The sequence below is a fragment of the Melospiza melodia genome, chromosome 14 (genome assembly GCF_035770615.1).
Source record: "Melospiza melodia melodia isolate bMelMel2 chromosome 14, bMelMel2.pri, whole genome shotgun sequence".
Lineage (NCBI taxonomy): Eukaryota > Metazoa > Chordata > Aves > Passeriformes > Passerellidae > Melospiza > Melospiza melodia.
The window spans coordinates 5,549,553-5,577,537 of NC_086207.1; the positions used below are offsets into that span (position 1 = coordinate 5,549,553).

The following is a 27,985-nucleotide window of genomic DNA, read 5'->3' on the forward strand; positions in this document are numbered from 1 at the left end:
TTTGGGTATTTCCCCTCTGCCGTGCAAGGCAGGATTTGGGCATTTCCCCTGTGCCATGCAAGGCAGGATTTGGGCATTTTCCCTGTGCCATGCAAGGCAGGATTTGAGCATTTACCCTGTGCCAGGCAAGGCAGGATTTGGGTATTTCCCTGTGCCATGCAAGGCAGGATTTGGGCATTTTCCCTGTGCTGTGTAGGGCAGGATATGGGCATTTTCCCTGTGTTGTGCAGGGCAGGATATGGGCATTTTCCCTGTGCCATGCAAGGCAGAATTTGGGCATTTTCCCTGTGCCATGCAAGGCAGGATTTGGGCATTTCCCTGTGCCGTGCAAGGCAGGATATGGGCATTTTCCCTGTGCTGTGTAGGGCAGGATATGGGCATTTTCCCTGTGTTGTGCAGGGCAGGATTTGTGTATTTTCCCTGTGCCATGCAAGGCAGGAGTTGGACATTTTCCCTGTGCTGTGCAGAGCAAGATTTGGGTATTTCCCCTCTGCCATGCAAGGCAGGATTTGAGCATTTACCCTGTGCCATGCAAAGCAGGAGATGGACATTTTCCCTGTGCTGTTCAGGGCAGGATTTGGGTATTTCCCCTGTGCCATGCAAGGCAGGATTTGGGCATTTTCCCTGTGCAGTGCAGGACAGGATTTGGGTATTTCCCCTGTGCCATGCAAGGCAGGATTTGGGCATTTTCCCTGTGCTGTGTAGGACAGGATTTGGGTATTGTCCCTGTGTTGTGCAGGGCAGGATTTGGGCATTTCCCCTTTGCCATGCAAGGCAGGATTTGGGCATTTTCCCTGTGCTGTGCAGGACAGGATTTGGGCATTTTCCCTGTGCTGTGTAGGACAGGATTTGGGCATTGTCCCTGTGCTGTGCAAGGCAGGATTTGGGCATTTCCCCTTTGCCATGCAAAGCAGGAGATGGACATTTTCCCTGTGCTGTTCAGGGCAGGATTTGGGCATTTTCCCTGTGGCACACAGGTCACTCTGGTGGCTCCCACTGCCTCTGGGCTTCCCAGCCCCACTGCCATGCCGGTTACAGGATAAACCTGCCAAATGGGCATCAGACTGTGTCCCTCCTGGACACAGAGCTGTTCCTGTCTCTCCTAGGTGGTTGGACAGCTTTGCATGTGGGACTGAGCCTAAGGACAGTGACTGTGGGTGTAAATACCCTAAAGCCTTTGCACTCAGTGCTTGCCAGTTTAGTTTCCAGTTCCTACAGTCTCACTTATAGGCATAACCAGCTCATGGTGGTCAAGGTGGATGATTTTTCTGGGTCCCCATTCAGTGTCCCAGCATCAGTGGGATCCTGGTCTGGGTAAGGGCTGCCCTGGCAGGAGATGCAGTTACAGCACAGGAAACCTGTGACCCTCCCTGTGACCCTCTGTGGGTGTCCCTGGGACCCATCCTGCCCCACGCTGGCTGACTGGACCCACCACAAATGGTGGGGTTAAAGAGAGGCTTTTTAAAAAGAGCCAAAAAAGAGGCTTTAATTAGTGGTAACCAGAGGAGAAATGCCTCTTCAGGACGGCTCCTTGATTGCCAGAATGCCTCTCCCACTGCTCCAAGCCTAATTCCTGCCCTCCCCATCCTGGACTGGAATTGCAGGAGCCTCATTAGCACGTGCTAATAGCTGGCAAGTGCTGGAATTAGAGTCCCTTGCATGGAGCATACAGACAAGATGCAAATGGACTTTGTGGGGCCCTTGGGACAGCTCAGTGTTTTTACATTGCCTTTTGTTCCAAATTGGCTTCCCAAGCTGAAACCTCCATTGATTTATCCTCCCAGACTCCAACACCCAAGCAAGCTCTTTACAAAATGACAGCCCAGAATGTTCTATTTTGATCTTTCACCTGGTGCTAAAGGGTTTCCTTCCCTCCTGGGAGCCCTGGAAGGGTGTCAGGGCTGCAGCCAGCAGTGGGACGCTCACCCCATGGAGCTGATTTGTAGAATGTTCCATGAGGTGGTGTCCACATTAAACATTATTGCTGCCATGCTGCAAAACCAAAACAGGGGTGAAAATGAGTTTTATGTCAGGGAAATGCCTTTTGAGAGCATTAATGGCAGGAGTAAACAGCATGTGGTTTTTTCCCCCAGCTTGCAGAATCCAGCTTTTTCTGGGTCTGAGATTTGCTTTAATTTTATTCACGTGTTAGAGGAACGATGTCAGCTTTAAAACTGACACATGTACATTTCCTTACCTCAAGTTTGCTTTAAACCACAGCATAGTAAGGTAAAAACAGCTCAACAATCCAGGCTACCTGTCTGAACTTGGATAAAATTCATATAAGAAGATGATTCATACATGTTTATAGCTGTTTTCACTTTCAGGTCACAGTTGGGTAATGTAGATAGCAGCAGCACTGAAGAAAAGCTTGCACTGAACTTTCTCTTTTTCTGAGTAGGAAAAGCATTTCACTCAAGTGTGGACCTTGCAAATGCTTACCTTCTCCTTTGATCAATAATTAGGGCACAGCAGAAGTTGCTGATTTTCCATAATTCACTCAATGCTTCATCCCATATGGGTTCTGACAGGTCAAAAGCTGAAACAGATTAAATGAGGTTCAGGCATTTCCACTGGAAATAAAATAGCTCTGTCCTGATTCATGTTTTGAGAACACTGCCAGCATTTGACAGATACTTAAATAAGGACACCTATATTGGTGTTGTTTTAAATGTATTTGGGGTATTTCAGGTTTTCAGGCCTAGATTGGATCCTCCTGATTATTTAATATGAATATTAAATATGACAATGACTTTTATTAGGTATATCCCAGGGCTGAGTGGGAGTCTCTGCAGAGTGAGCTAAATTGAAGGTGCTGTTCTGGAAAGATGTGGCAAATACTCTGCTGAATTTGGGCCACAGATGGAGATGGTGCAGCATCCCAGCATCCTGCCAGATGTTGTGTGTTCTCCTTTTGGGAGCAGCTTCCTGCCTCTCTGGTTGAAACCCTTATTCACATTTTGCTCAGGTAAAACTCCCCATGTTCTCCAGGAGCTCAGGCTGTCTTTGTTTCTTTGACAGTTAGCTCTGGAGGTTTATTTTTCTCTGATTGCCCAAAACACCTGCTAGACCACATTAAGATGAAAATTAGGTGTATTTAGGTAGGCTTTCTCTCATGTGAGAGTTGAGATGTGATGTTTCTTTATGTTGCTGTTCCAACCATATGAGCAGGTGGCTATTGCCAGCCATTCTGGATATATACACCACTGCTTGAAAATAAAGAGAAAATGTTAAAGATGTTTTTTTTTTCATGTCAGGCTCACACTGTTGCTATTTTCTACCAGATTGGTGCACAGAAACTCACTAGGAATTGTATTAGTGGGGTAGCTCAGAGAACCCCCAGTCTGTCCCAGCTCTGTCCACACATAAGGCTGATGGATCAGGGTTAGGAGATAATTTTGTTTAGAAAACCTTATAGAGGGACATTAAAGCAACATTTAAATCAGCTGTGTTTCACAGCTACCCTGTTCTACATCACATCAGGATCTACCTCAATCTTCTCTCTTCTACAAGCAACTTTTCAGGTCCTTGTTAAATCCTCCTGGAGGTTTACCAATAACCTGCCAGGCTTTGGGCTGGCTGGTGGCAAAGGTTTTGTAAAACATGTTGGCAGCTATTTCAGTCCTGGTGCAGCTGAGATCCTGAAAGTTAAACGTGGTCAGCAGGAACATTTATGTTTCCTAAGTCTGCACATTTGGATTCTTTCCACTCGTGATTTATGGAACAGTTTAGAAAATTGGGATAAAGTTTTATATTTATGCTTCCCTCTTGCTTGTGGAAACTGAAACTTCATCTTAACTTTGCTGTTTATTCATCTCCACAAATAATCATCACCAATCTGGAGGACAAATGTCATACCATTCATCTTGCTTAGTGAAACATTTTCATTTTCTACTTTGTGATCCAATTAAAATTGCAGGCTGTAGCCTGCCTGTAAACACCCTCAAACAGAGCTGACATTCATATGCAATGTCATCTGGCATATTCTCCATTTTTACCCCGTATTTAATTCTTGGTTTCTTTACAAATTGAACTCTAATTCTCAGTTAGAGCCTTCCTCCTGGTGTGCTTGGAAACACAGAGCAGGATTTCCAGCAGGTATCCCTCGGGAGAGCAGTTTTGTCTTCTGCTGCTGGCCCAGCCATCGTGGAGCAGTGTGGCTTCACGGGGTGAGAGTTTCTTGTTTTTCTGGAGGATGGTCCCTCTCCCCAGCACTCACCTGGCACTGGGAGTGACCCTGGGTGGCCTCTGGTTCTTCATGCTCATTTGTGGTGTCCTGGTGAGCACAGGGATAAATGTACCACCTCAAGCTCTCCTGGGAAGGTCTAGATCTGAATTTTAGCTTCTCTTCTCACCTCACTTATTCAGCAGTATCTTCCTACCTGCTGTGACTGCAATACAAAAATGATAAATGGAAGATTATTCCTTTATTTGACCTAAATTTCTGCTTCCTCCTCCACCTCTCACCCATCCGACCCCCAAACCAATATTTAGCAGCATTTTGGATTCCACGGGCATTCTGCAGCCTCCATTCAGTGTCAGGGTAGCTGCTGGCCCCTGAATCACAGGGTGATGGCTGAGCTTTGGAGTGGCTGGGGAATTGCAGGGTGTTTGTGGTTCAGCATGGCAGGGTGATCCCTGTCCCCAGGACACAGCACCGGTTCCCCTTGGGGTCTCCTAAAGTTAATTGCATGCTCCAAATCCACAGCAGATTTGAACACTCTGTTGTTTTGTGTTTGGACTCTTGATGCCAACCAAATTTGATTTATTGCTGCAGCACTGGAGAAGGTGAATGGCTGTGGAGCTTGTGGAACATTTAGAGAATTCCTGTTCCTGGAGATCCCTTGTGTCACCCAGCTCCTGACACAGCACAGTGTCCTCTGTCCCCATTGTGTCCCTCTGTCCTGCATTGTTCCCTGTACACCCTGGGAAAAGCCTGAATCAGAGACCTGCGAGTGCTGCTCTTGTCAGCACAATTGATTAGCAACAAAATTATCACCAATTTATGATCCTGCTAGTCCTCAGATGTCAGTTCTCCACTTTGTTTCCTGCCTTGGAGCATGCTCTGTGTCCCAGAGAGGGCATTTTGAGGGAATAGTGTGCAGTAACTAAACATCTTATCGACCTTTTTGGGCAATCTGAAGACCAAGTGAGCACAGCCACAGCTTTCACATCTCTTTGCTAAGGCTTTTATCCTTTTTAATAATGCTATAAATCTACAGTTCAGTAGTGAGAGTCATCTTGCTTGAGGTGTTGCTCCTGCAGGAATACTTTACATTGAATGTTTTTGTCTGTTCATCTTTTAAAATAACTACAATACATCACAGTCACAGAGGCACTGCAGATGAAGTAAATGCAGGGCTTTGTCTTTTTTCTGATGATGAGGAAAAACATTTTCAGAAAGATTCAGGAGGCACATTTGGAATGAGATTTTCCCAAAAAAAACCCTCATGTGCCCAGTTCAGGGAGCTTGGGGGATGCCTCAGCACTTCAGGGTGCTCAGCTTGCCCTGGCCAGGGAGGATGTGTGCAGAGCAGACAGGAGGATGATGATGATGATGAAGGTTATGAGCAAAATGCTTTGCCTATTTCCTCAGCCTACAGCTGCCGTCTCAGGGCTGTCTCACCCCAATTTATTTGAGTGGTAGCCCTTGGATAAATTGCTTCCAATGGAGCTTGTTCTGTTGAAGCTGTAGAGGACAACAAGAAACATGGAGAGACTTGGAGTGACAGAACAAGGGGGAATGGCTTCAAACTGACAGAGAGCAGGTTTAGATTGGATATTAGCAAGGAATTCTTCCCTGTGATGGCAATGAGACACTGGCACAGGTTTCCCAGCCAGCTGACCTGAGCCTGGGGAGCCAAAAGAAACAGCAGCTCTGACATGAGAGAGGCTCAGGCTCCTCAGGTCCTGCCCACCACCTCTGTGCTCACAGGAGTTTCTGAGTTTGCAAAAAATCATGAAAATGTTTTGAACTGCATCCATTTGCAGCTGCAGATGTTGCAAAACACCCTGGAACAGGGAGGGATGTCTGTGTGCAGATGGACCAACAGGTTGGATTTATCGATGAAATTTGAGGTATCTCTACCTGCATTTGTCAGTGTCAGGGGAAACAGGTGTGTGCAATGGTAGGAAGGCTTAAAAAAAGGTCAGGGCTGGATGTGAGAGCCAGGTGGTTTAGGATGAATATATTCTGTCTAGTTCTCTGCTGCCCACCACATTGTGTCCATGTCACTGCCACAAAATGTACAAAAGTGCACAAAATGACTGTGAAATGCTCCTTTACACAAATGTTAGATGTGGAGCACAGAGCAGCCAGGTTTTGTGGTCTTTAAATTATACAAAACCTTAAAGAACCCCAACTTCTCCCTACAAAATCCCCCCCCCTCCCCAAATATCAGCATTGGTTTGGAGAGAAGAACCTGCTTTAGAACACGTGTTTACATGTTCTGTAACAATTAGTGCTAATCCCCCCCCCACCTAAATTTTGAACAGCACTGCAAAAGAAAGCAAATATTTCTGTGCAGCAAAAAGCAGTTCCTATGGAAAATATAGTAAATAAATCTGGACATCTCCAAGCTGCAAATAATCTTGTGTGTGTGGTGATTGGGAGCAGCAGAGCTCACTTTTGTGTGTGGTGGTAAGTATGGAGAACTTTCATGTTTACGTAAGGAAAGCTGTTCTTTAGGTGATGTCTGGAAAATGACAGGAATTCAGGAAAACGGGAAATGACTAAAATTCAGAAAAATGGGAAATGACTAAAATTCAGGATCCCTGTTTTGCACTGTTGGTTCATTGGACAGTCTCCTGTGCTTAGCACTGTCTCTGCAGGATGAGCTGCAATCTTACTTGTGCTGAATATGAATCTGGAAGCACATGCTCCCCTCTGGGCATTTTGCAGCACACTGAAACAATGCAGAGCCACGGCAGGAGTGCAGTTTGGAGGGTCACAGGCTTGGGGGGAGCTTTCAGTGCCATTTGCACTTTGGGATCATTGCCTTGCCCGGGCACTCGCAGCACCCGCAGCTGGCAGGGCTGGCAGGGCTGGCAGGGCTGGCAGGGCTGGCATGGGGGTCTGTGTGCCCCGGGCTGGGTCAGGGGGGCACAGCACAGCCCTGGCCAGCCCCAGGCCCCACAGGACCCCCCCAGCCCTGTGCCCAGCTCCTCTCTCCAGCACAGCCCCGGGCACAGCGGGCATGCAGGACCAGCCAGGGCAGATCTGCCCTGTGCACAGGGAATGAATGATTTTCACCAGGCTCATGCAGTCTCTATGTGTTTTGACCTGTCAGGAGTTGTTTCAGAACAAGTGTACCTTTCCTATTTTTTTTCTTTTTTTTTTTTTTTTTTTTTTTTTTTTCCCCTGCCTAAACAGTGAATTCCATATCAGGTACTAACAAACATGGCTCATCTCGAAAGAATTCATAATTAACTGAAAGAATTCATAATTAACTTCCACTGCAATTTGTTTGGGTCTTTCTTTGCATAACATGTGAGTTGTGGTGGGGGTTTGAAATGCTCTGAAGCATACAGTGTCTCTGTGTGAGTGCTGCTGAGCCTACCAAAGCTAACCTGCTGTAACTGCACAGTGTGTGTGTTTGTATTTTAGAGTTCTCTGACAGACCTGTTTTTCTTTTTCTCTTTCTCTTCCTTGTCTTCTTTCTGCATTGGCAGAGCATCTTGGATTTGAATTAAAGGGTATGGAACAACCATTCATTTATTAATCAGAAGCCATTAGGAGCTTCCAACATTATATTTATGGCTTTAATGGGATGATTAAAAAATCAGCTGTTCTGTTCTCTTCCCTGGCACCAAGATAGATGTTTGGATTGAAAAAAAAAAAAAATAAACCAAAAACCAAACAAAACAACAACCAAAACCAAAACAAAGCAAATCACAAATTCTAAATGCAAACCTATGAAAATGCAGGTGTATTTTTAGCAGCACTTTTTTCTTTGTTCCAAGCAGCAGCGCGGCGTGTGTGGCATGCCTGGGATGTTACAATTGCCATACATCTCCATTCAACATGCTTTTGTGTATTTAACTGAAAACCTGGGCTCTTGTGTCCATCCAAAAGGTTGCCAGCAGGCACTGCTTGGGGACAGGCAGGAATTCCAGGAATGGGAAGAGAAGTTCTAGAAATATCAGGGCTGTTACAGAAATTGCCATCCCAGTCACACTAACCTCCACCAGATCCTGCAAAGGGTCAGGATGAGCTTTGCCATTCCTCCTCCCAAAATTTAGCAGCTCCTTTTGCTTCTTGAGCAGGGTGAAATTGGGCCAAGAGAAATTGTGCCATGAGACAAATTAGTCTAGAAAACCATCCCAGGGAAGTCAGGAGCTGCCCATGAGAGTGGCGGGTGTAATGCTGAGCACCCCAGTGGCAAGTTTGGGAAAACACAGCAGTAAGTTAAATGCTTTTAAAAAGATCCCCTTTGGGCATTTACCTGCTCCTGCCCAGTTACTCATAATCATATTATTTGCTTTCCATTCTCCTCAATCTGGTTTTAGATAGATATCAAGTTATCCCTTGAATAAGCAGTTGGGAAATCAAATCTTTGAGGCGCGTTTTCCCTGGAGGGTGCAAGGCAAGAGCAGGGAGGGCTGGTCAGGAGGGAGCAGAGGGGCTGGGCAGCCTGGGATGGTGCAAGGGGGTTGGAACAAGATGAGCTTTAAGGTCCCTTCCAACCCAAACCATTCAAGGATTCTGTGATGATTCTATGATTGATAACTTAACCTAAAAACATTGGCCTGGCAGTGTCAGCCAGAGCAGATCTTCACATGAAGATGCTTCAATTCCCTTTGCTAGAGGTATGAGGACACCAGTCTTCCAGTTGTGGATCCTAAATTGCCTTGTGAGGTCCCTGAGGTGGAGGGGCATTGACTAACTGAGGCTGGAGAAATGGATCTCCTCTAGTTTTGGCATGCCTGATCCCCCAGGACTGGTGTGCATCCCCCTGGAGCAGAAAATGTGGGAATTTTATAGCCAGGGAGCTTCAGAGAAAGCGGTGCTGCTAATGCTAATACACTTGGCCAAACCTTCAAATTGAGGATTTTTGACATCCCTTTTTTTGTTGACCTTTTGTCCTGTTCCCCATCCATGCTCCATGTCACCACAGAAGCACACACCTCCTGTCTGCAGTGCCTCCCCCCTGCCATTTGTCTGTCACTGTCCTGCCTTGCTGTGACACCATGGCTGCTCTGCTGGCATTGTGTGGCCCCACGTGGTTTGTTCTCAGTGTCTGCTGCTGTACAAGTGATGGTGCTGCTGATGAAGATGCGTTTGTAGAGCACAGAGACACGAATGGACCTGCTCTGGGATCTTCCCTGCTCAAACACAAAGCTGCAGCCTGCACTCTCTCATTTCCTTTCTGTTGCTGTTGAGATGGGTTTGCCCCTACTGATTAGTGGAAATGGTCCTTCCATTTGTCCTGTCTCAGGGTTTCTGATTAAAACTGGAGGGTTTTCTTTCAATTCTGCCTGTGTGCTATTTGAAAAGTGCCTAAAAATTGGAGAATTAGGTTCTGCAAATGAGCTATAAATTAAAAACATTATATAAATTAAAAACATATAAATCTTTGCTCAGCCTCATCTGAGGTGTTGCTTGGGCCACTCCCCCCTTCTGTTGAAGAGGGAGAAATTTCTAAGTACCATTTCTCTGGTCACACAATGTGAAGATGCTGTTATTGAGCATCAGCTTTAATGAGATGTTGGGAGCCAAGCTAAATTACTATCAGCAGATCATTCAGTTTTTAGTTTGCAGCAGTGATGCACAGCCTCACACTTTACTGCTTCGTGTGGCAGAGCTGTCAGCTCGAGACAGAGAGGCCAAATCTGCATTTCTGATGAGCTGAAACATTCCCTTGCAGTTCAGGTGAAGGTTCAGGGCAGTCAGACCCACCTGAGTCAGGGTCCCATGGCCACCAGAACCAAGGCTGGGATTTGAGCCCTGGCCAAAGAATTTTGTCCTGTTATAGGTAAAAAACCCCAGCCAAATAAACAAACAAAAAACCCCAATCAAACAACATCAACCAAAAAAAAAAAAAAAAAAAAAAAAAAAAAAAAAAAAAAAAGAGAGAGAAAAATAAAAAAAAAAAAAAAAAGAAAAAAACCCAACCAACCCATAGTTTTAATGTCTTTGTTCTTTCTTCCTTCTCCATGATTCAAAGGGAATTAATTCTGCTTAGGGACAAAAGTCTTTGTAGCAAAAAGCATTGCTATTGAAGGATTTTTGCTGAAAACTGGCCTCCCTCCCTCCTTTTTTGGGGGGTTTCTTTTTGGGTTTTTTGAGGGGGGGGGGGTTGGGTTTTTTTTTGGTTAAAGTAGTTTTTGCTGAGAAGTAGCAAAATTCTTGTCCAGTGCCATCCACATAACCAGGATGTGATCCCAGCTGGTTTTCCTAATTTGTATAAAATCTCTGAAACTCCTGTCTGAAGGAGGGAGCTGTACAGCTGTAATCCCAAAGATGTGCAGGAGCAAGAAATCGTGTCTGCCATGGTTGCTGATGCCTGGGATGAGACCCCCTACCAAAGAAACATGTCCTGGAAGGAAAAGTTTCACCCCAGAGTGGGCTCTTCCCCATTCCAGCTCCACCTGGTTCCTTGAAAGGGGAAAAAACCCATAAGAAACTTTGTTTATTAAATTTTGCATCTTAATCACAGGGTTCTTTTTCTTGCCAGTCCTTGTTTACCAAACTTTTGCCCATTCCCATTTTGAGAGTTAGAAAGAGGTAACCATTTTTCTTAGCACCATTTTTTTTCTCCAAAAATGCTTTTTCCAACCTAGAATGGCAAGCTGAAATTGTTCTAAATATCCAGTTGTTTGGAATGTTTCATTGCTTCCCATTCACTTTTCTTTTTTGCTAAAGCCTGGTCTCAGGGGTTTCTGGGACCAGACCTGTTTCTCTTCTGGTTTTGTATTTGAGTGTTTGGTGGCACAGGGGGCGGAACATGGTCTGTTCAAGGTATTTTGAGTGGTGTGGGGAAGCACACTGGGCACATCAACCATGGCATGACTTTTACTGCTAATCTAGATAGGAAGAAAAAAAAATCAATGAATATTAAAGAAGGCACAAACCCCAAAAATTTTAACACATAGTGTGGGGGCATGAGGTCTTTGTTCATAGCTGCTGAGCTGAAACCCTCGTGGCAGCTCTGCACTGAATCCTTCTCTCAGTCATCCAGTGGAGAACCCAAATTGCCTCTGCTGCTCCTGGCAGGGGTTGCTGGATGTTGCATCTGTTCTGATGTGGCCTTGAAGGAAAGGTATCCTGGCCATGGTGTTGCTGCCTGGGTCAGTGCAAACGAGATCTGAGCATCTCCTGGGAGCTCTGGTGGATGGGAATGAATCCCTCCCTTCCAGCCTGGGTTTTGGTGCAGGTGACTGGCTCTTGTGACACTTGGTGGTGTTTGGGAGGAGCAGCAAGCTGCTTACACTTTGTGTGTGCCTCTGAGCTGCCTGATGCAATGGTATCAACCTCCTCCTAGGGTTTCATTGAGAATCCATGACTGGTTCCTGTATTTTAATCACTCCACTCCCTTTTCTTTGCCTGACACACTATCACTTCTCCATCCTCATGCTGCTTTTTGACCGTTCCAGGATGTCTCTTTCAGCCCCTGCATGCTTTGGGGCCTGTTGCTCCAGGGCATGCAGCTGCTGGAGGCAGAGGCATCCTGAGCCTGGGGTCAGGGACCACAGGGCTCCTGTGTGTGCTCCAGGGCTCCTGGGCCAGCTGGTCAGGGCACCAGAGAGGGGGGATCTGCTGGAAGGGAGAGGGATTCATGGGGCTTTGTGAGATTAGCCACTGTGGGAAAGGAAGGGAAGGTGAGAAGCATGAGTGCAGAAGGGGTGAGCTACCAAATGAGAGAGGGCAAAGGCACAGGGAGACAAAAAGGGCCTTTTGAGGGGTGAGGAAGGTTGGGCCAGCTGGGCTCAGGTCTGGGGCAGCCATTAGGCAGGCAGGGGATTGGCAGGAGGATTGGCAGGAGCTCTGCCTGAGCCCTGTCCTCCGTCTCACCCCCATGCAGTGCTGGTTCCCCTGCAGCCAGACGCAGCCCAGGTGCTGGAGCCCATCCGTAACTGGTTCCTTTCTCTCCATTTGCAGAAGCAGAGGAGCTCTACCAGAAGAGGGTTTTAACCATCACGGGAATCTGTGTGGCCTTGCTTGTGGTGGGCATCGTCTGTGTGGTAGCTTACTGTAAAACCAAGTGAGTATGGGGGGCTCACAGGCAAGAACTGCCTACAGGTTAGTGAGTGCCAGTGTTCATGTTCCACACATCCATGCTCTTCACCCAGATGCTAATTTTAGGAGATGATGTGCTGTGGTACTCCCAGGAAGGTCTCATGCAGGAGGCCAGGGTCTCTGTCTACCGACTGTGTTTGAATAGGATGTTTTCCTGACACCATTTGCTTGTCCCCTGGAACATCATTTTGCCCAGACAAGCAACAGTTCCCTGGAACATAATTTGCCCAGACAGGCAACATTTTGCTGTGTTACAGGGAAAAGCTGGCCCCCGAGCCAGCAGCTCAGCTTCTGCCAGCAGAAGCACACTGGGCTGTTGTGCAGGAGCTGTGGGCTCAGCTATGCACATTGCAGGGACATCCAGAGTGATCCTAATGGAACAGGAGACCTGGGAACCTCTTTTATGATCAGCCTTCCCTGCCTGGACTGCACTTTTCTCCCTACTCAGCCTACACCTCAGTTCAGAGTGCCCCTGCAGTCAGTGGGTCTCGTGGAGCCGATGTCTCACCTTGGGCAGGCTTTGCCACTTTGTCCTTCATGCAGGACAGGTCAAGTGCTTTGTCACCACGGCCGAGTCAGGACTCACTTCCCCTTCTCCTTCTCCCCACTTTTCTTCTCCACTGCCAGCAGGCTCTGCTGCATTGGGCTGGGCCTTGCCTTGGAAAGGGGACTCTGGAACCAGTTTCCCAAACTGTCCATGAGAAGGAAAGTTGACCCTTTTTTTGGAAAAGCAGTAGGAGCTGTTAAGTGTTGAATGCCTTGTTTTGTGTTGTTTGCAACTCTCTGCAAATACTACTGGAATATTCCCATGTTGAAGACTTGCCTTCTCTTTCATCTCTGGGGGCACAGAGCCCCATGATGGAAGGGTTCCTAACAGATTTTTTCTGTTCTAAAGGAAACAAAGAAAACAAATGCATAACCACTTGCGGCAGAACATGTGTCCTGCGCATCAAAACCGGAGCCTTGCCAACGGGCCAAGCCATCCACGTTTGGATCCTGAGGAAATCCAAATGGCTGATGTAAGAGCCTCTGCCTCCATCTCCCTGCATGCTCCTGAGGGGCTGTTTTCTGCCAGGGGTTTGACGTGGATGTGTATCCTTACACACCTGTGTGCTTGTGTGTGAGGAGCAAAGCCCAAACAAACTTGAGCAAAAGGAAAGATTCTGCATAGAAACATTTCCAAAAGCAACATCTGAAGGGGAATTTGATTTTGCTTTGAAGTGCACGATTAGATTCAGGCATTTGGGATAGGCTTGTTTTGATTAATCAAGTGTGACCCTGATTCCCACTAGGAGAGATGTTCCCAATGTTTCCTGTTTATTACTCTCTCCTGTCAAGTCCCACTTGGTGGGATGACAAATGGGATCAGCACGGCAGTGACCAGAGTCGCTGTGATGACACACGTCATGGTGCTGTGGTCAGCTGCCCATCAGCTCACCTGCCCATGCCAGGGGTTCTGTCCTGGTGGGGTGCCACTGTCACACCAATGAGAACAGTCTAAGTCTCTCTAGGACAGGATCCAGAGGGCAGTTCAGCCACTTTTGTGACTTCAGTCGTGCAAGTTTCCCTTTAAATGCCGCGAACTCAAGGGCCATCAATGGGCTGAAGTGCCTTGCTGGACCAAGGCCTTGAAAGGGATCAGGAAAAGGGAAGGGGGAGGCAGAGGGGAACAAGAAGTAGCTAGAAATAAATCCAATGAATCAGCTGCAAACTCTGTTGGGTCAGCCTTAGGATAATAAAATTTATCTAGGTTGGATCCCGACCATGAAGGAAGGGGAAAGGGAATTCTAAGAACCACAGCCCCTGGCCCCATAGTACTGACTCTCAGAGAGCTTAGTGCCCCTGTGAGAAGCAGGGCTGGTTGTTAGATGAAGGAATATCTCAGCATGAATATTTGGATCACATCTGGAGCTCCTGTAGGACTCACATCTCTGACAGATTTCACGTCGTTCTCTTTTTGCTGGTACTCGGTCGGGTGTAACCAGCTGTGGGCAGAGATGTGTCTCTGCTCAGTAGCTGCACATGGCACCACTGTCCTTTGGGGAATCCCTTGGCTCTCCAAACCCTTCTGCAATCCCTGTGCCACAGCCCTTTCCCAGTGTTCAAAGGGAAGGGGCAGAGAAAAGCCTCCACCCTCCTTGTCCCTTCCTGTGGGATGCAGAGATTCTGGGTTCACTCAGTCCTCACTGACTTCACCAGAAATAATCAGGCCAGGTAATTTTTCTTTGGCAGCATTCAAAGACTAATGAATGGTGGCTGACCTGTGTGATTCTTGTTATTTTGCAGTATATTTCTAAGAATGTTTCTGCCACCGAGCACGTGATCCGAAGGGAAACAGAGACAACCTTCTCGGGAAGTCACTCCTGCTCCCCGTCCCATCACTGCTCCACAGCCACTCCAACATCCAGCCAGAGGTGATGTATTCCATTTTCTATGGACCTTCTCCTGCTATTTGCTGTAGGATGCTGTGAGATTCTAAGATTTTCCTTTCACCTCCATTTCTGTTTTCACTTCATGTTTGGCTCTGTAGTGGCATACAAGCCATGTCTACACTGCAGGACTCTGCAAGCACAGCTGGTTAGTGAGAAGTGTGGAAAAGTGTGTTCCTTGACCTGCAGAGAGGTGCCAGCAGGATCCTGCAGCACTGACATAGCTGGAAAACAGGAGGAAATGAGCCTGTGCTTCCATGCTTTGCACAGACCCAAACAGGAGGATGTGTGTAGGAAAGGTTTTGCAGGCTGTGTCTGAAATACTTCATTAAGCACATACAGGGTTGTGTGTTTCATATTTAGAATTTATTTGCCTTGTGAGAGACAAACTACACAAAATATGACCAAATGTTTTGATTGCTTCCTCAGAGTCAAGGTCTGACTTGGAAGTCACGGGGTTTGACCAGAAAGAAAATGATCCTGTGCAATTTATCAGCCTCCACCTCAGGTGGTGGCTCCTCTTTCACTGGAAGTCATTCTGAAGCTTTTTGGAAAATTTGGTCTAGCAGGAAAGTACCAATAGTGCTTTGTGACAAAGGATGAGACATATTTTTTGGTTTCATTTCAAAATAACCACTGGGGGAAGAATCCCACGGCTTGGAACCCGAATCTTCTCAAGGTTTCTTAGAGCATTTAAATTGCAGACAGACCTCCCTATTTTTATGATGTCCAGAAAAGTCTTTCTTTCAAATGCTCTAAAGGAACTCCTGTGCTGCTTTGAGTTTGGATGTTCCAGTTCCTCCTCTTAGACAGCTCTTGTGCTTCTTCCAGTAGGTGACAGGGGTTTTCCTTGGAGATCTCTTGCCCTTGATAGGTGACTGTCATGTCCTCCATTAGCCTGGTGGGGTTGTCTCCATTCATCTGGGAATGCAGGAATTCTTTCAGCTGAAGCTCACGGATGGCTCCAGGCAGGTTTCCTTAGGGCCCGGGCATTCCTCAGGGTTGAGCAAGTACTCTCAGTTACAGCAGGCAAGATCAACTTCAGATGCTGAACTTGAATTTTCAGGTGAATTCCTCCCCAGATTCCTCTGGCTATACATCCAGCAAGTAGAGAGGGAGCCAGGGATGACTTGATGGGCTGGGAATTATTCTTTTTTTCCAGGGAAATCCACTCCTCATGAGCCAGACAATATGTTCTCCAGGTTTTTTTGCATTCACACTCCTCAGCCCAGCCCTGGCTAGGTGTGTGCAAGCTCGAGCCAGGTGCACAGAGGCTCCTGTGCCTGCAGAGCTGCACTTTGCTGGCCTTCCAAGCTCACTTGAAAGGCCTGGGCCATCCCTGGGCACCTCTGAAGACACAAAGATGTGTCTGGAGGGCAGCATTAGCTCATGACAGCTGTAGGGAGGAACCTACCTTGGGTAGCCTCTGGTGCTGGCTACCTGCCACCTCATTTCCCTGAGTCAAGTGCAGCAAGCAGGTGCTTCTTGAAGTCATGCCAGAGGCAAACTACTGGCATAATCAGGCTCCATTTTACTCCATCAGTGCCTCTAATGAGGACGCTGTTTGAAGTTATAAATGAGCATGTGCCTGCAGCCATCAATAATTAACAACTTCTTGGGAAATCTTAACGAGGGCTGCTCTCCTCTGTAAACCCCCACCCAAAATTCTCAACCCACGCAGCTCCATCTGCAGTTTGGGAGTTCAAGGAGGTTGCTCTCATGGATCATGTGTTTCTGCAATGGTGGGGGTCAGCATGGTGGCTGTGGCACTGGTGGGACCCCCGTGTGCAGGTGGCCCTGTGCGTCCCCAGTGAGTCCTCATGGGATGTTCTCTTTGCACCCAGGCTGGGGCTGGTGGGGCTGCAGCTGCTCAGCACATCATGGTCTTCGTCTAGCACCTTGAAAGTGTTTTCCTGCCAAAATCTTTGCTAGACTTTGCTCTGCTCATTTTGAGTGGCTTCTCCTGGCTCCTCTCTGGTAGCAATTCCAAAGGGGCTGTCACTTGGCAGTGCAGGTGGCACATTTGAAGGAACTTGGCTGACTTGCCTTGGCATAGCCAATGTGTTATTCCACACCCAGAACACTTTGCAAGCACGAAGCAGAATTGCCCTGGCCTCCCTCCAGAGGCTGTCCCATCCTGCTCTCAGGCATTTATTCCGTGGTGGGATAAATACCTGCTATTGCACAGGTTTACTTCCTTTGTCCTCTAACGGCATCTCCAAGAAGGAGCAAAGAATGGCAAATCAAAGGTAGGGTTGGGAATCTGGGCTTCCCTGGCCAGATGTGTCCTAATGAGAGAGAGAGAGAGAAGAGGGACTGTGGTGGTGTTTACATGGGTTCCAGGAAGAGGGAAGAGACGAGGATCTGACTCTGTTTTAGAAGGGTGATTTATTATTTTATGATATATATTATCTTCTTTATATATTATATTTATATATTATAATAGATATCAATATATTTATATATTTCATTATAAATTATTATATTATTTTATTAGGTATATTATATTAAAAATATACTAAAATAATAGAAGAAAGGATTTCATCAGAGGGCTTGAAAGGAAAGGGATAGAAAGGAATGATAAAAGCTTGTGTCTCTCAGAGAGTCTGAGCCAGCTGACTGTGATTGGCTATTAATTAGAAATAACTACATGAGACTAATTACAGATGCACCTGTTGCATTCCACAGCAGCAGATAATTATTGTTTACATTTTGTTCTCGAAGCTTCTCAGCTTCTCAGGAGAAAAAATCCTAACAAAAGGATTTCTGTGACAGGGGACAGCAGTGCAGAGGTGCAGAGCTGAGCCTGTGCCTGTGTCTTTGGGGAAGAGCTGGGCGGGGTTCCTTGCTCACTGTCCACATGGGCTTTGCTCCACAGACATGAAAGCCACACCTGGAGCTTGGAGCGAACCGAGAGCCTGACTTCGGATTCCCAGTCTGGGATAATGCTGTCCTCGGTGGGAACCAGCAAATGCAACAGCCCGGCGTGCGTGGAGGCGCGGGCGCGGCGCGGGGCCACCTTCTGCCTGGAGGAGCAGCGGCGGCCCACGACGCAGTACCGCGACTCCGTGGACTCCCTGCGCGACTCGCCCCACAGCGAGAGGTCAGAGCCCACTGCTTGTGCCACCACAGCCCAAAAATGTGTGCCTTTGCCAGCCCTAGAGTGGCGGTGCCATGGTGGAACTGGGGAACTCCAGCTCTGGTCCTACCAGAGGATGCCCAATTCCCCCAGAAGGGCATTCAGGTCAGGCAGCAGCCAGCTCTGCACCCTGTAGGTTTGGAGCACAGGGACGATGGGTGTGGAATATGCCTGGCTGCAGTCAGCAACTGTAGAGAAAAACTGGCAGGGAGAACACCCTGGGCAGCTTGGTGGGCTGCCAAGCAGGGTCTGGCCCTCAGGTGTTTGGGGAAAAGGTATCTGTCCCCAGCACCGTCCTGGATGGCCAGGTGAGAGGGTGCTGCGTGTGGGCACAGCCTTGGGACAGGACTTGGTAGGTCCCAGCCTTCAACGAGCACAACTGCAGAGCTGAGACACCAGCAGCAGCAGTAGCAGTTGTCCTCTTCCCAGTCTGGTTCCTCATGGAGCAGAAGCACATCTCCACCCTTGTTCCAGCCCTCTGCAGGTGGCCATGAGTGACTCCTGGTGGCCACATGGCCCCTCTTGGGCAGTTGCCCTCCAAGGCAGTGGAACTTATCCATGGGGCAGAGGAGAAAGGCAGCATCTCCTGCTCTCATTCCTGTCCCTGGTCCATTCAGGCAGACCAACCCAGCTCCTATGGAGATCTCATACATCTCATACATGAGTAAAAAGGCCTGGGTGAGTGAGAGAGCCTGGGCTGGTCGAATTGGGCAGAGGTACCACTGGAAATCAAGAGGAAATCAGATCTGCTCCTTAGAAAGAGGTGGTGCTGAATAAAAGGCTAGAGAGAGGGGCTAGACCAGACCTGAGTGACCACACTGATGTTTTCACTAGATGAAAGTGGTAGATGACTTTTAGAGACACAAGATTTTTGCTAAGTCAGAGAAAGCAATGCCCAGGGTTTCCCCATCTGTGGCCTGAGCAGGGAGAGGGAATTCCAGGGACCTTCCTCAGAGACAAGCCTGGCAGCTCCAGAGGGAACAGAAAGCAGCTGTCAGGCAGATAAGAGGCAGTGAGTGAAGCCATGACTCAGCCTGCTGGGAGATGTTGCAGGATTTGCAGCAATGCAGAGTGGGAATTGTGCTTCTCCCTCGGGAGAAGCAGTTTGGGGGCTGCTCAGCACATGGTGCCCATTGAAGCCAGCAGCTCACCCTCCCCTGGCTCAGCAGTGCAAGGTCCCTCCAGCTGATTCCCCAGGAGAACTTCCACGAGCAGGTTCACTGGAGGCTGTTGTATTGCACTAAATTGTTCATTTAGTTGTTGTTTTGCACTGGGTTATTAGAGATTTGCACAGAGTAGTCTTTATATTGCACTGAATATTTTATGTTATATCACATGGTTTGTTCTTCCCCCTCTCCTATCACACGGTTTCTCCCTCAGCCACCCTTGTCCCCAACACTCCCTGGGGGTCTCTACCCTGGTCAGTCCTTCCCCCTGCTCCTCCCCACTTGTATCCCATTGGTTGTGGTCCTCCTCAGCCCCCATTAACCCAGGTATAAAAGTCTCCTGCCCTGAGTACACAGCCTTTTGCCCACCTTGGAAATAAACCACGTAGGTTCCCAGGTGGAGAAGAGCACTTCCAGCCTTTTCCTTAGGTCTGTGTAAGACTGTGTGGGCTGGGGTCCATAGCTAGCTGCAGTGGACCCCAACAGCCCACCCAGACACAGTTCTTACAGGTGGTACCCCAGGTGTTTGTCTCCCATGACGGTCAGAGATGGCACGCAGCAGCTGGTAATTCACACGTGTGGATTATGTTAGCTTTTGGGACTCCCACCTTCCTCTGACTTCTTCATCACATTCTGGTCTTACAGGAGGCCTCCTGGGTCCCTGGGCTGGGTGTTCAAAGTTAGCCCAGCAAAGGGTGGGCTCAGCTGGTGTTTTTTGGGTTGTTCAGTGTCCAAACAGAGGCGTTGCTTTTGCAGGTACGTGTCGGCCCTGACCACACCAGCACGCCTGTCGCCCGTTGACTTCCACTACTCGATGACCACGCAGGTGCCCACCTTCGAGATCACGTCCCCCAACTCGGCGCACGCCGTGTCCCTGCCGCCGGCGGCCCCCATCAGCTTCCGCGTGGAGGAGCAGCAGCCCCTCCTGCGGCGCTACCAGCTCCCCTTCCAGGACACGCAGAGGTACGACAGCTACTACCAAAGGAAGACCTACCTAAACGATAGCATGGGGAGCCTGCCCTCCAGCCCCTTCCGCATCACGGAGGACGACGAGTACGAGACGACGCAGGAGTACGTCACAGCGCTAGAGCAGCCAAAGAAAACAGCCAGCAGCAACAGGCGGTGGAAAAAATCCAAACTGAACGGGCACATCCCTCACAGAGCCAGAGCCATCCGGGACTCCTTCTCCTTGAGCAGCGCCTCTTACAGCGAGTCTGACGAGGAGCTGGTGGCCGAGAGCACGCCGTTCCTAAGCACTCAGAACAATGAGGCGGCGCACGCGGAGTCGCCGCCGCTGCACCGGCCGAGCGACAGCCGGACTCACTACTCGTGCCGTGGGCACAGCGCGCACGGCGACGGCGGCCGCGGCAGCAGCCTGGCGCACGTGGCGCCCAAAGCGGACCCCGACTCTCTCTAGGCGCATGGGCAACCCACGTGGAGCAGGCCGAGGGCGAGACAAAACCACGCAAACCCGCAGAACGAGACAAAACAGAACACAAAAAAAAAAAAAACAAAACCACAAACGAAAAAAATAAATATTTTTATTTTATATAAAAGAGGGAAAAAACAAAAAATATAACAAATAAAAATGTTTTATTTTCATTTTAGCAAAGTTGTCTTATAATAGCTAACGACAATGACTTTTTTATAGGGAATCTCTATTTATATGTAATGTCTTGATTTACAGCTTCCGAGAAAAAAAAAGTAAAAAAAAAAAAAAAAAAAGAAGAAGAAAAGAAAACAAACAATAAAGTTAAAAAAAAGTGGGCCAATTTTTGACTACTTAAAAATAGAAAACAAAACTATCGTGGTGCCTTTTGCTGTATGCTAGTGCTGGGATTCATGCCGAGGATTCTGTTTCAGTAGCATTTTTAAGGTCATAGATTTTTGTTTGGGAGACAACCTGTCACAAGGGCGCTCTTCTGTTGGAAGAAAACAGCCTTGCCACTTTGCCCCGTACCCTGCTATTAATGATCATATTCTTTAAAGTATTGTTTAAACACACATTAAGGACATGAGTGGGAGCATTTCCATTATCATGTCTAACGAGGATCTGTCTTGCCCTGTAAACTACTTGTATTTTCGCTTAAATCAGGAGAAAAAGAAACCCAACAGCACTGTGCTGAAATGCAGAAATAACGTTTCTTTTGCCACACAGGTAGGAAGAGAAAACGAAATCGCGCAGCAGCAGCAGCCCTTACAATATAGCTCTCAACCTTTGGCCATCTCACTGGTGGGTCTGGAGTGGGGTTGGCACAGGTTTGTGGTGCAGCCAGGCAGACAGCCCTGTGCCCAGGGTGGATCACACCTGTCAGGTCCCCTTGAATGCGGGTGGCTGAGCCAGCCCCGTTCAGCCGCGGTGCCCGTGGCCGCCCCGGCGCCGTGCTGGCCGCGGTGTCCCTCGGCTGAGCGGTGCGGCCATGGCTGGAGCTGTGGTGTCCTGGGCGACACCTTGGCCGGGGTGCCGGGGACACCCACAGGGTGGTCCTGTGGCACAGACGGCCGCGTGTCACCCTGGACACGGCGCCAGGCCACGTGCCCAGGGGTCAGCAGCACCCCGAGCGCTCTGGGCTCCGCTGCCATGGCCGGGCCGGGCCCTGCTGAGCGGATCCTCCCTCCGGCCGTGCCTCGTGTGCTGTAAGGACAGTGGTGCCGTCACCTCCCGCCATTGGTGACGGACGGCGCGTCCCCACACCCGGAGCAGCTCTGGCCACCACCGGCTCTGTGGCACAAAGAGACAGTCCTGCGTGTCCAGGCGGCACAGCACCCCCGGGGAAGTGCCCCCCTCTCCTCAGTTCTCTGCAGCAAACCTGTTTACATTGTAGCCTGACTTTTTTCTTTTTATATTTTTACTTCTGCATGTCCTTTGCATTTCAGATACTGTAGATTGGATGCATGGTGAAGCTGTGACTGAGAAGATAATACAACAATTGACAGTGTATTATTTCATTTAACTTTTAGCAATAAAGTAACTAAACCCTCTATTCCTCACCCGTGATGGGGTCAGATAGAAAACTCTGCTAATTTGTCATAAGATGATTGTCAAAGTTTGCTCTGGATTGTCTGAATGTCAGAACTCTTGACTGTTTAACACTTGAACATTTTTTATATTATAAATAAAATAAGAAATAACAAGCTGTGGGCTGCATTAATCTCAGGCCCTTTGGGGGGCAAATAGGGAGCTGTGACAGGCACCATACACAGAATCACACACTGGTTGAGGCTGGAAGAGACTTCTTCCACATTTCCTGCTTCACCAGCTCCTCCAGAGTCAGCTGCCCAGGCCTGTGTCCAGTCAGGGTTTGAGTATCTTCAGGGATGGCAGTACCACAACTTCTTTGGGTAACCTCTGCCCGTGTTTGGTCCCTCTCAAAGCAAAAATTTGTCTTTTTGTATTGAAACTGGCATTTCTTATCGCAAACTTTGCATACAGATTCATACTGTGTAGGCCTTCTGTCAAACCCTGAAAACTCTCCATAAATCCATTTCCCACACAAACTGGATTTACTAATTTTTAATTTGGGCCCTTTGCCTCATTTAGTCTTTTAGGCCCATTGCCTCGTGTCCTGAGCACTCTGAGAAGAGTGCAGCTCCCTCTTTTTCACTGCCCTCCATTGGGTATTTATACACACGGATAAGCCCCCCGAGCCTTCTCCTCTCCAGGCTGCACAGTTCCAGCTCCCTCATCCTCATCCTCTCATCTCATATGAGAGATGCTCTGGTTCAGTAAAAACCCTTATGCCCAAAAAGACCCATAGGTGGGTGTTTTTCTGCCTGGCATGGACATTTCACCTTCCTGCAGGGCTCAGGAGTGGAGGCTCACTGAGGTGAGTGACTGCTACCCACACACCTCTGGGGGTGCCATTCCTCCTTCAGCTGCAGATCAGGAGATGCCCCTTCCCTTGAACCATGGAAGTTTCCAGATGTGCCAAGAGAGGTCAGGATGCTTGGCACCTATTTAGTGACTTGAGTGGAGTGGGGATGTATTGGGTCCAGCCCTGGCAGTGCCATGCTGCCATGCAGCACTGACCCACCCACAGAACAGGGCCCTGCTTCAGCTCCTCCACGGGAAACCTGTGTCTCTGGCTGTCCCATGTAGGGACACACTGACAGTGTGGTGTGGTCACAGGAGCACAGCCCCTGAGGTGGCACACATGGCTCCACCCAGCCCAGAACTCACTCCCCTGTTCCTGCTCAGTGGCATGAACAGGTATCCCAGAGCCCCAGCTGAACTCAACAGGAGAGGGGTCTGTTACAGCGAGTTGACCCTATTGAAATGGATAGATTGGAACCAACTGATCTGGTGGGAACTTGATGATTTTTAGTGTCCCTTCCAACCCAAATCACTCTATGATTCTGTGAGTGCCCAGAGCTGCGAGAGAACCGCCCAGCCCTCACAGTGCTGCCCATCTTGGAGGCCAGGCTAAGCACACCCACAGCCTGGGCTTCTCCTGCTCCAAACCTCTCCAGGATGCCCATTGTCCTGGAGCTGACCCAGCTGTGTCACAGGCCACCCCAAACATTCACTGCATGTCCTGTGGGGCCTCCAGACAGACCAGAGGGCCCAGCACTCCACCCTGAATGGAGGCGTCTCAGCACTGGTTTCACAGAAGGTTAAAGGCTGAAGGACCCTGCCCTCCTGCCCATGCCACCCAACAGCAATGTGCAAAGGAGGTGTTAGACCTGGGATGGAGGTGGTGGGGTCAGGTCCTGATTTGGGTGACATTTGCCTTTGGACACATCGTGCCCCACTTCTGTGCAGCCCCAAGCCTTGCAGCAGTGCAGAATGAAGGCAGCAGTGCAGCTCTCCATTCTCCTGTTCCTCTTGGGACATGCCCCAGCTCCCCATTCCCTTTGATCCATCTCAGCTCCTCCAGTGGCTCCCAGAGCAAGGCGAGATGGACAGGAATGGGCAGAGAACACCCAACCCCTTGGAAGGGACACGTGTGAATGGTCACTAAGGCTGATCCCTGGGGAAACCAGACACATGGAAGAGAGAGATTGGGTGCCTTTGTCTTCCCAAAGCAGCCCCATGTCCCTGCCTGGCTGTCCTCAGGATCTGTGAGCACCACTCATGGAGAAGCCCCCCCAAGGCTGGCACAGCAGCATCTGCACTACAAGCAGGTACAGCTCTTAGGTCTCCATGCAGAACAACCATGGGGCCACACCTCAGGGCGATGCCTTGGAGGAACAGATCATCTCAATGCAGCTGATCCCCACCAGGAATCTCTCTGGGTCCCTTGAGGGAGAGAGGAGCTGTGAGTTTGCCCTGTACAGGGGGACATTTCCCTGCTCCATGGTTTGCAGGGATCTGTGATATTCTGCGTCTGCTGAGACACCATTAGCTCTGAGCCACGGCAGCCTCAGGATTCTTTGTGGTGATTTTTTTGTTAAACGTGCCCCTTGATTCCCATAATTGTGTTCTATATTTAGAGGCAGTTACGCTACTTCAATTTTCTCTCCAATTGCCTCTGAAGGGAGCCTGCATCTCTCTCTTTTTTCCCTGGCTGGTTTATTTTTAGACTCCTCATTTCCAGCCGTGCGTGCTCCTAGGGCTTTGCCGTAAATATTTTACAGCAATTTTCACAGGTGGGGGAGCCACCAGAGCCTCCTGACAGCTCTCCTCTGCGTGCATGATGCCTTTAGTGCCCTTCCCAGAGGGCAGGGAGTTGCTTTTCTGACACAGATGAGTGGAACAAGCAGTGTTGGATGCTTGTTTTGGGGTCACAAAGTCTCCCCCACAACAAAGTCCCTCTAAACTGAACGTGGCTGTGTCCAGGACAAGTGGCCTGGCAGGGAGGTCAGGCTGAGCCACCACTGCCAAGTGAGGTTGTGTGAGACCCAAAGCAGTCGTGGAGCCTGCTGGAGGGGCTGGCACAGCCTGGGGATGTGCAGAAAGAGCATCTGAGTAACTTCATGATGTGGCTGCTTAATTCCTCTGAGATGCTGCTCTTCTCTCTTAGTGGTGGGTGCCTGAGTCCTTGACCTCCAGGGAGGGAGAAAAGGGATGAAAAAAATCCATTTTCTTCCAAGTCACAAGCTGAGGCTGTGGATTGCACAAACAAGGCATTCTTGGCTCTGCCCTCATGTAGGTAAGATGCTCTCAATACATTTTCATGCACCTGTGATCCACCTGCATCAGGACTTGTGCATGAGGCAAACTGCAGGTACTCAGAAAGTTTAATACTCTGAGCTGTCTCACCAAGTGTTGTCTGCCATCAGCTGCCACCCTTCCCACATCCATTGGGTGCTCAGTCTCACAGCCCTGAGTCTCTTTCCTGCTGCCCAGAGCAGACTTTGCAGATCTTGCTTTTCTCTGCAAGTTACTCCCAGCTGAGGATGGCAGACTGGCACCTTCACCAGGGGGCTAAGCTGCTCTTGGTGGCAGCTCAAAGCTCAAACACACTGGAGATGTCACTGCCACTGGAAGGGATGTTCAGAAAGGGAAGACTGAAATATAAAATATTACCTGGGATTTTGGAGACAAGGAGTTGGGCCCAGCTTTCCCCTGGACTTGCACTGTGAGAGTCTCAGCACCAGACACTTCATGTGAGTTGGAGCATCTTGGGGGTCTTTGGTGCAGAAAGTCTGTACAATACCTGGCACAAAAGCAAGGATGCCGTGGAGGAACAGCCACAGACTCCTCTGGCAACCTTGTGAGAACATCTCCAGCGGCAATGCAGGGCTTGGTACCTTTTTGCTCCCATAAACCTCTAGGCTGTGTGTGGACAGACGCACCTGGATGCACCAGGAGGAGGGAAGAGTTCCTTGAATGTGCTCCCAAAGCAGCCCATCTATCCACACCTGCTCCAGAACCATCCCAGAGGATGGGTGGGCTGGTACCCACTTGTGGAAGGGAATCCATGTTTTCTGGTGCTGTCTGTCAGTAGGATCCTGGCTTTTCTGCATCAGGTGCTGGTGCATATCTGAATCAGCCTGGCCTGCTGGTGCTGTGAAATCTGGGATCAATCCAGCACATGGTGGAATGATGCTTCAGACCAATTCTCTTTACCAACAGATTCAGTTTTATTGTTATTCTTTTTTTACATGATTCTTAGTGCATCATTTCAAATAAACTATCAAACTGTACAAAGAAACAGAGATAAAAGAAGAGGCGATAAAGTTGAGAAGAGGTTTTTAGTGTCATGAACCGTCATGGAAAACAGTAGTCCATAGGCTCTCAAACATTGAAGGTCCAAATAAATCTTGTTTTGTTTGTTTAAAAAACGCTGCAAAATATAAACAATAAATGACTGTAATTAGCAGCTACAAGATCCTTCAAAACTGGAACTTGATTACTGTGAACGCACCTAGGGGAAAGAAAAGCAATCTGAGATAAAGGATCAAACGAAACATGAAATAAATAAAGTGTGGGAGGACAGTCGTGGCATTGAAATGCAGAGGAATCACTTCAGCACAACAGTAAATCATTGGACCACAGACAGCAGAAAGGAACAGAAACACAATTCCCACTTAAAAGAGTACAGCATGTGCATTGCAGGATGGAGGAATACAGCAGGGATGGGCAGGGGGATCACTCCTGCACACAAAGCTTCCACTGGAGCTTGCACACAGCTCCAGGTGTGCCTCGAACCCAGAGTGGTGGATCCCCTGGCAGCCAAACTGGCAGCCACTGGAGCAGTTTGTCTGAATAAGCAGGAATGGGGGAGCGATGTTGCACAGCAAAGCCAGGTGGGATTTCCATTCGAGTAAAAAAAGGAGAAAAAAGAAACAAAAAAGATACACAGCTATTCCATTTCTTTAGAACATCCTGGTGGGCTGGTCAGACCCTCCACGTCCCTAGTGTCTTCCCCAGGCAGCTTGCCTTCACTTGCACACTGAGGTTAAAAACCCAGGTTAAAGTTTCCTTATATATATATATTTATTTATATATATTCATATGTATATATATATATATATATAAAAAGGGTAAGGTGACAGAGGACCCTTCAGGCTTCTCCTGCCATGGGCAGGTGACATTCCTACGTGGCCGTGCTGAAGTTGACCAGCTCACAACACCTGTCCTGTCACGCCGTGCTCCTCGTGGGGCAGGGACGTGCCCCTGCCACCCTGTGCCCTTCTCTGGGAGCGCTGGTGGTGCCACAGACGTCGTCTCAGCTCAGTTTCCTGCACTGCCAGGGACCACGAACCGCTGGGGATCCAGGGAGGGAAGGAGAGAGACAGGGCTGGTGGAGGAAAGAGCCACCCAGCCCGTGAAGAACCAGCATATCCCTTTGTTGTGCAGGCTGCAGCAGGAGGGAAAGAAAAGCCACTGGTGCAGTTGGGAATGAAGAAGAGATGATGCTGAAATGCCAGAGCATTGTCAGAGAGTGTCAACTAAAGCTTCTTTGATTTCCTTCACTAGAGCAATCCCCATGTCAGACATGTCTACAGTTTTGCTCATATAATTTCCTAAGTAAAATTGTGCTCATCAATCTAAGTCCAGGAGCGCAGAGCATGGCCGGTTCATCCCCCCGTGCACATGTTCCTGGTTAAGTGTTCTGCTCTAAAATGTCCTTTCCTGCCTTACAGCTGACGGACATGTGCCCCTGGCTCAGGGAAGGGCTGGAGTGCGTTTTCCGCAGAGCGAGGTCGTCGGCTTCCACCTTGAAGAAACTGGTCTCGATCCTCTCCAGGTCATCTGTCCCCACCTTGATCTTCATGCACAGCAGGTTGATGTACGTCTCATAGCGGCTCTTCTGCAGGGAAAGAGGGAACAGAGAGCCTGGGAACAGGGACAGGCCATGGTGTGTGTGGCACACAGGAACGATTCCATCGGCTACGGCACGAAAATCCATCCCATACCATCACTGATCACACCCCACAGATTCAACCCCAGCACAATGCCTGACTGCTTGAAGGTCTGAGGAGAAAGGTGGGTCTGGGTCTGTGTAGGACTCTCCAGTTGCTTTTAGAGGTCTTGGCTGCCACTGTGCTTGTATAAGGAGGATACTGAGGGCAAAATGAGATCAACAGACCTGCTGCTTCCTGATTTAGGAGCTCGCCTTGATTG

The 27,985-nt window shown here is 48.8% G+C and overlaps 2 protein-coding genes across 5 annotated transcripts in view; one reads left to right on the plus strand and one right to left on the minus strand.

Moving 5' to 3' along the window:
- Window positions 1-22,107, plus strand: part of NRG2 (neuregulin 2) — a 161,456-nt gene extending 139,349 nt beyond the window's left edge. For both annotated transcript variants that reach the window (XM_063168537.1, XM_063168538.1), the window contains 6 exons: window positions 7,672-7,695; window positions 12,101-12,203; window positions 13,134-13,257; window positions 14,525-14,652; window positions 17,546-17,770; window positions 19,729-22,107. In XM_063168537.1, the coding sequence (XP_063024607.1) occupies window positions 7,672-7,695; window positions 12,101-12,203; window positions 13,134-13,257; window positions 14,525-14,652; window positions 17,546-17,770; window positions 19,729-20,389 (1,265 nt within the window). In that variant the 3' untranslated portion in view covers window positions 20,390-22,107. The remainder of the gene's footprint in view (window positions 1-7,671; window positions 7,696-12,100; window positions 12,204-13,133; window positions 13,258-14,524; window positions 14,653-17,545; window positions 17,771-19,728) is intronic.
- A 3,867-nt stretch (window positions 22,108-25,974) lies between these two features.
- Window positions 25,975-27,985, minus strand: part of PSD2 (pleckstrin and Sec7 domain containing 2) — a 79,789-nt gene continuing 77,778 nt past the window's right edge. For all 3 annotated transcript variants that reach the window (XM_063168540.1, XM_063168539.1, XM_063168541.1), the window contains exon 16: window positions 25,975-27,671. In XM_063168540.1, coding sequence (XP_063024610.1) covers window positions 27,465-27,671 — 207 coding nt within the window. In that variant the 3' untranslated portion in view covers window positions 25,975-27,464. The remainder of the gene's footprint in view (window positions 27,672-27,985) is intronic.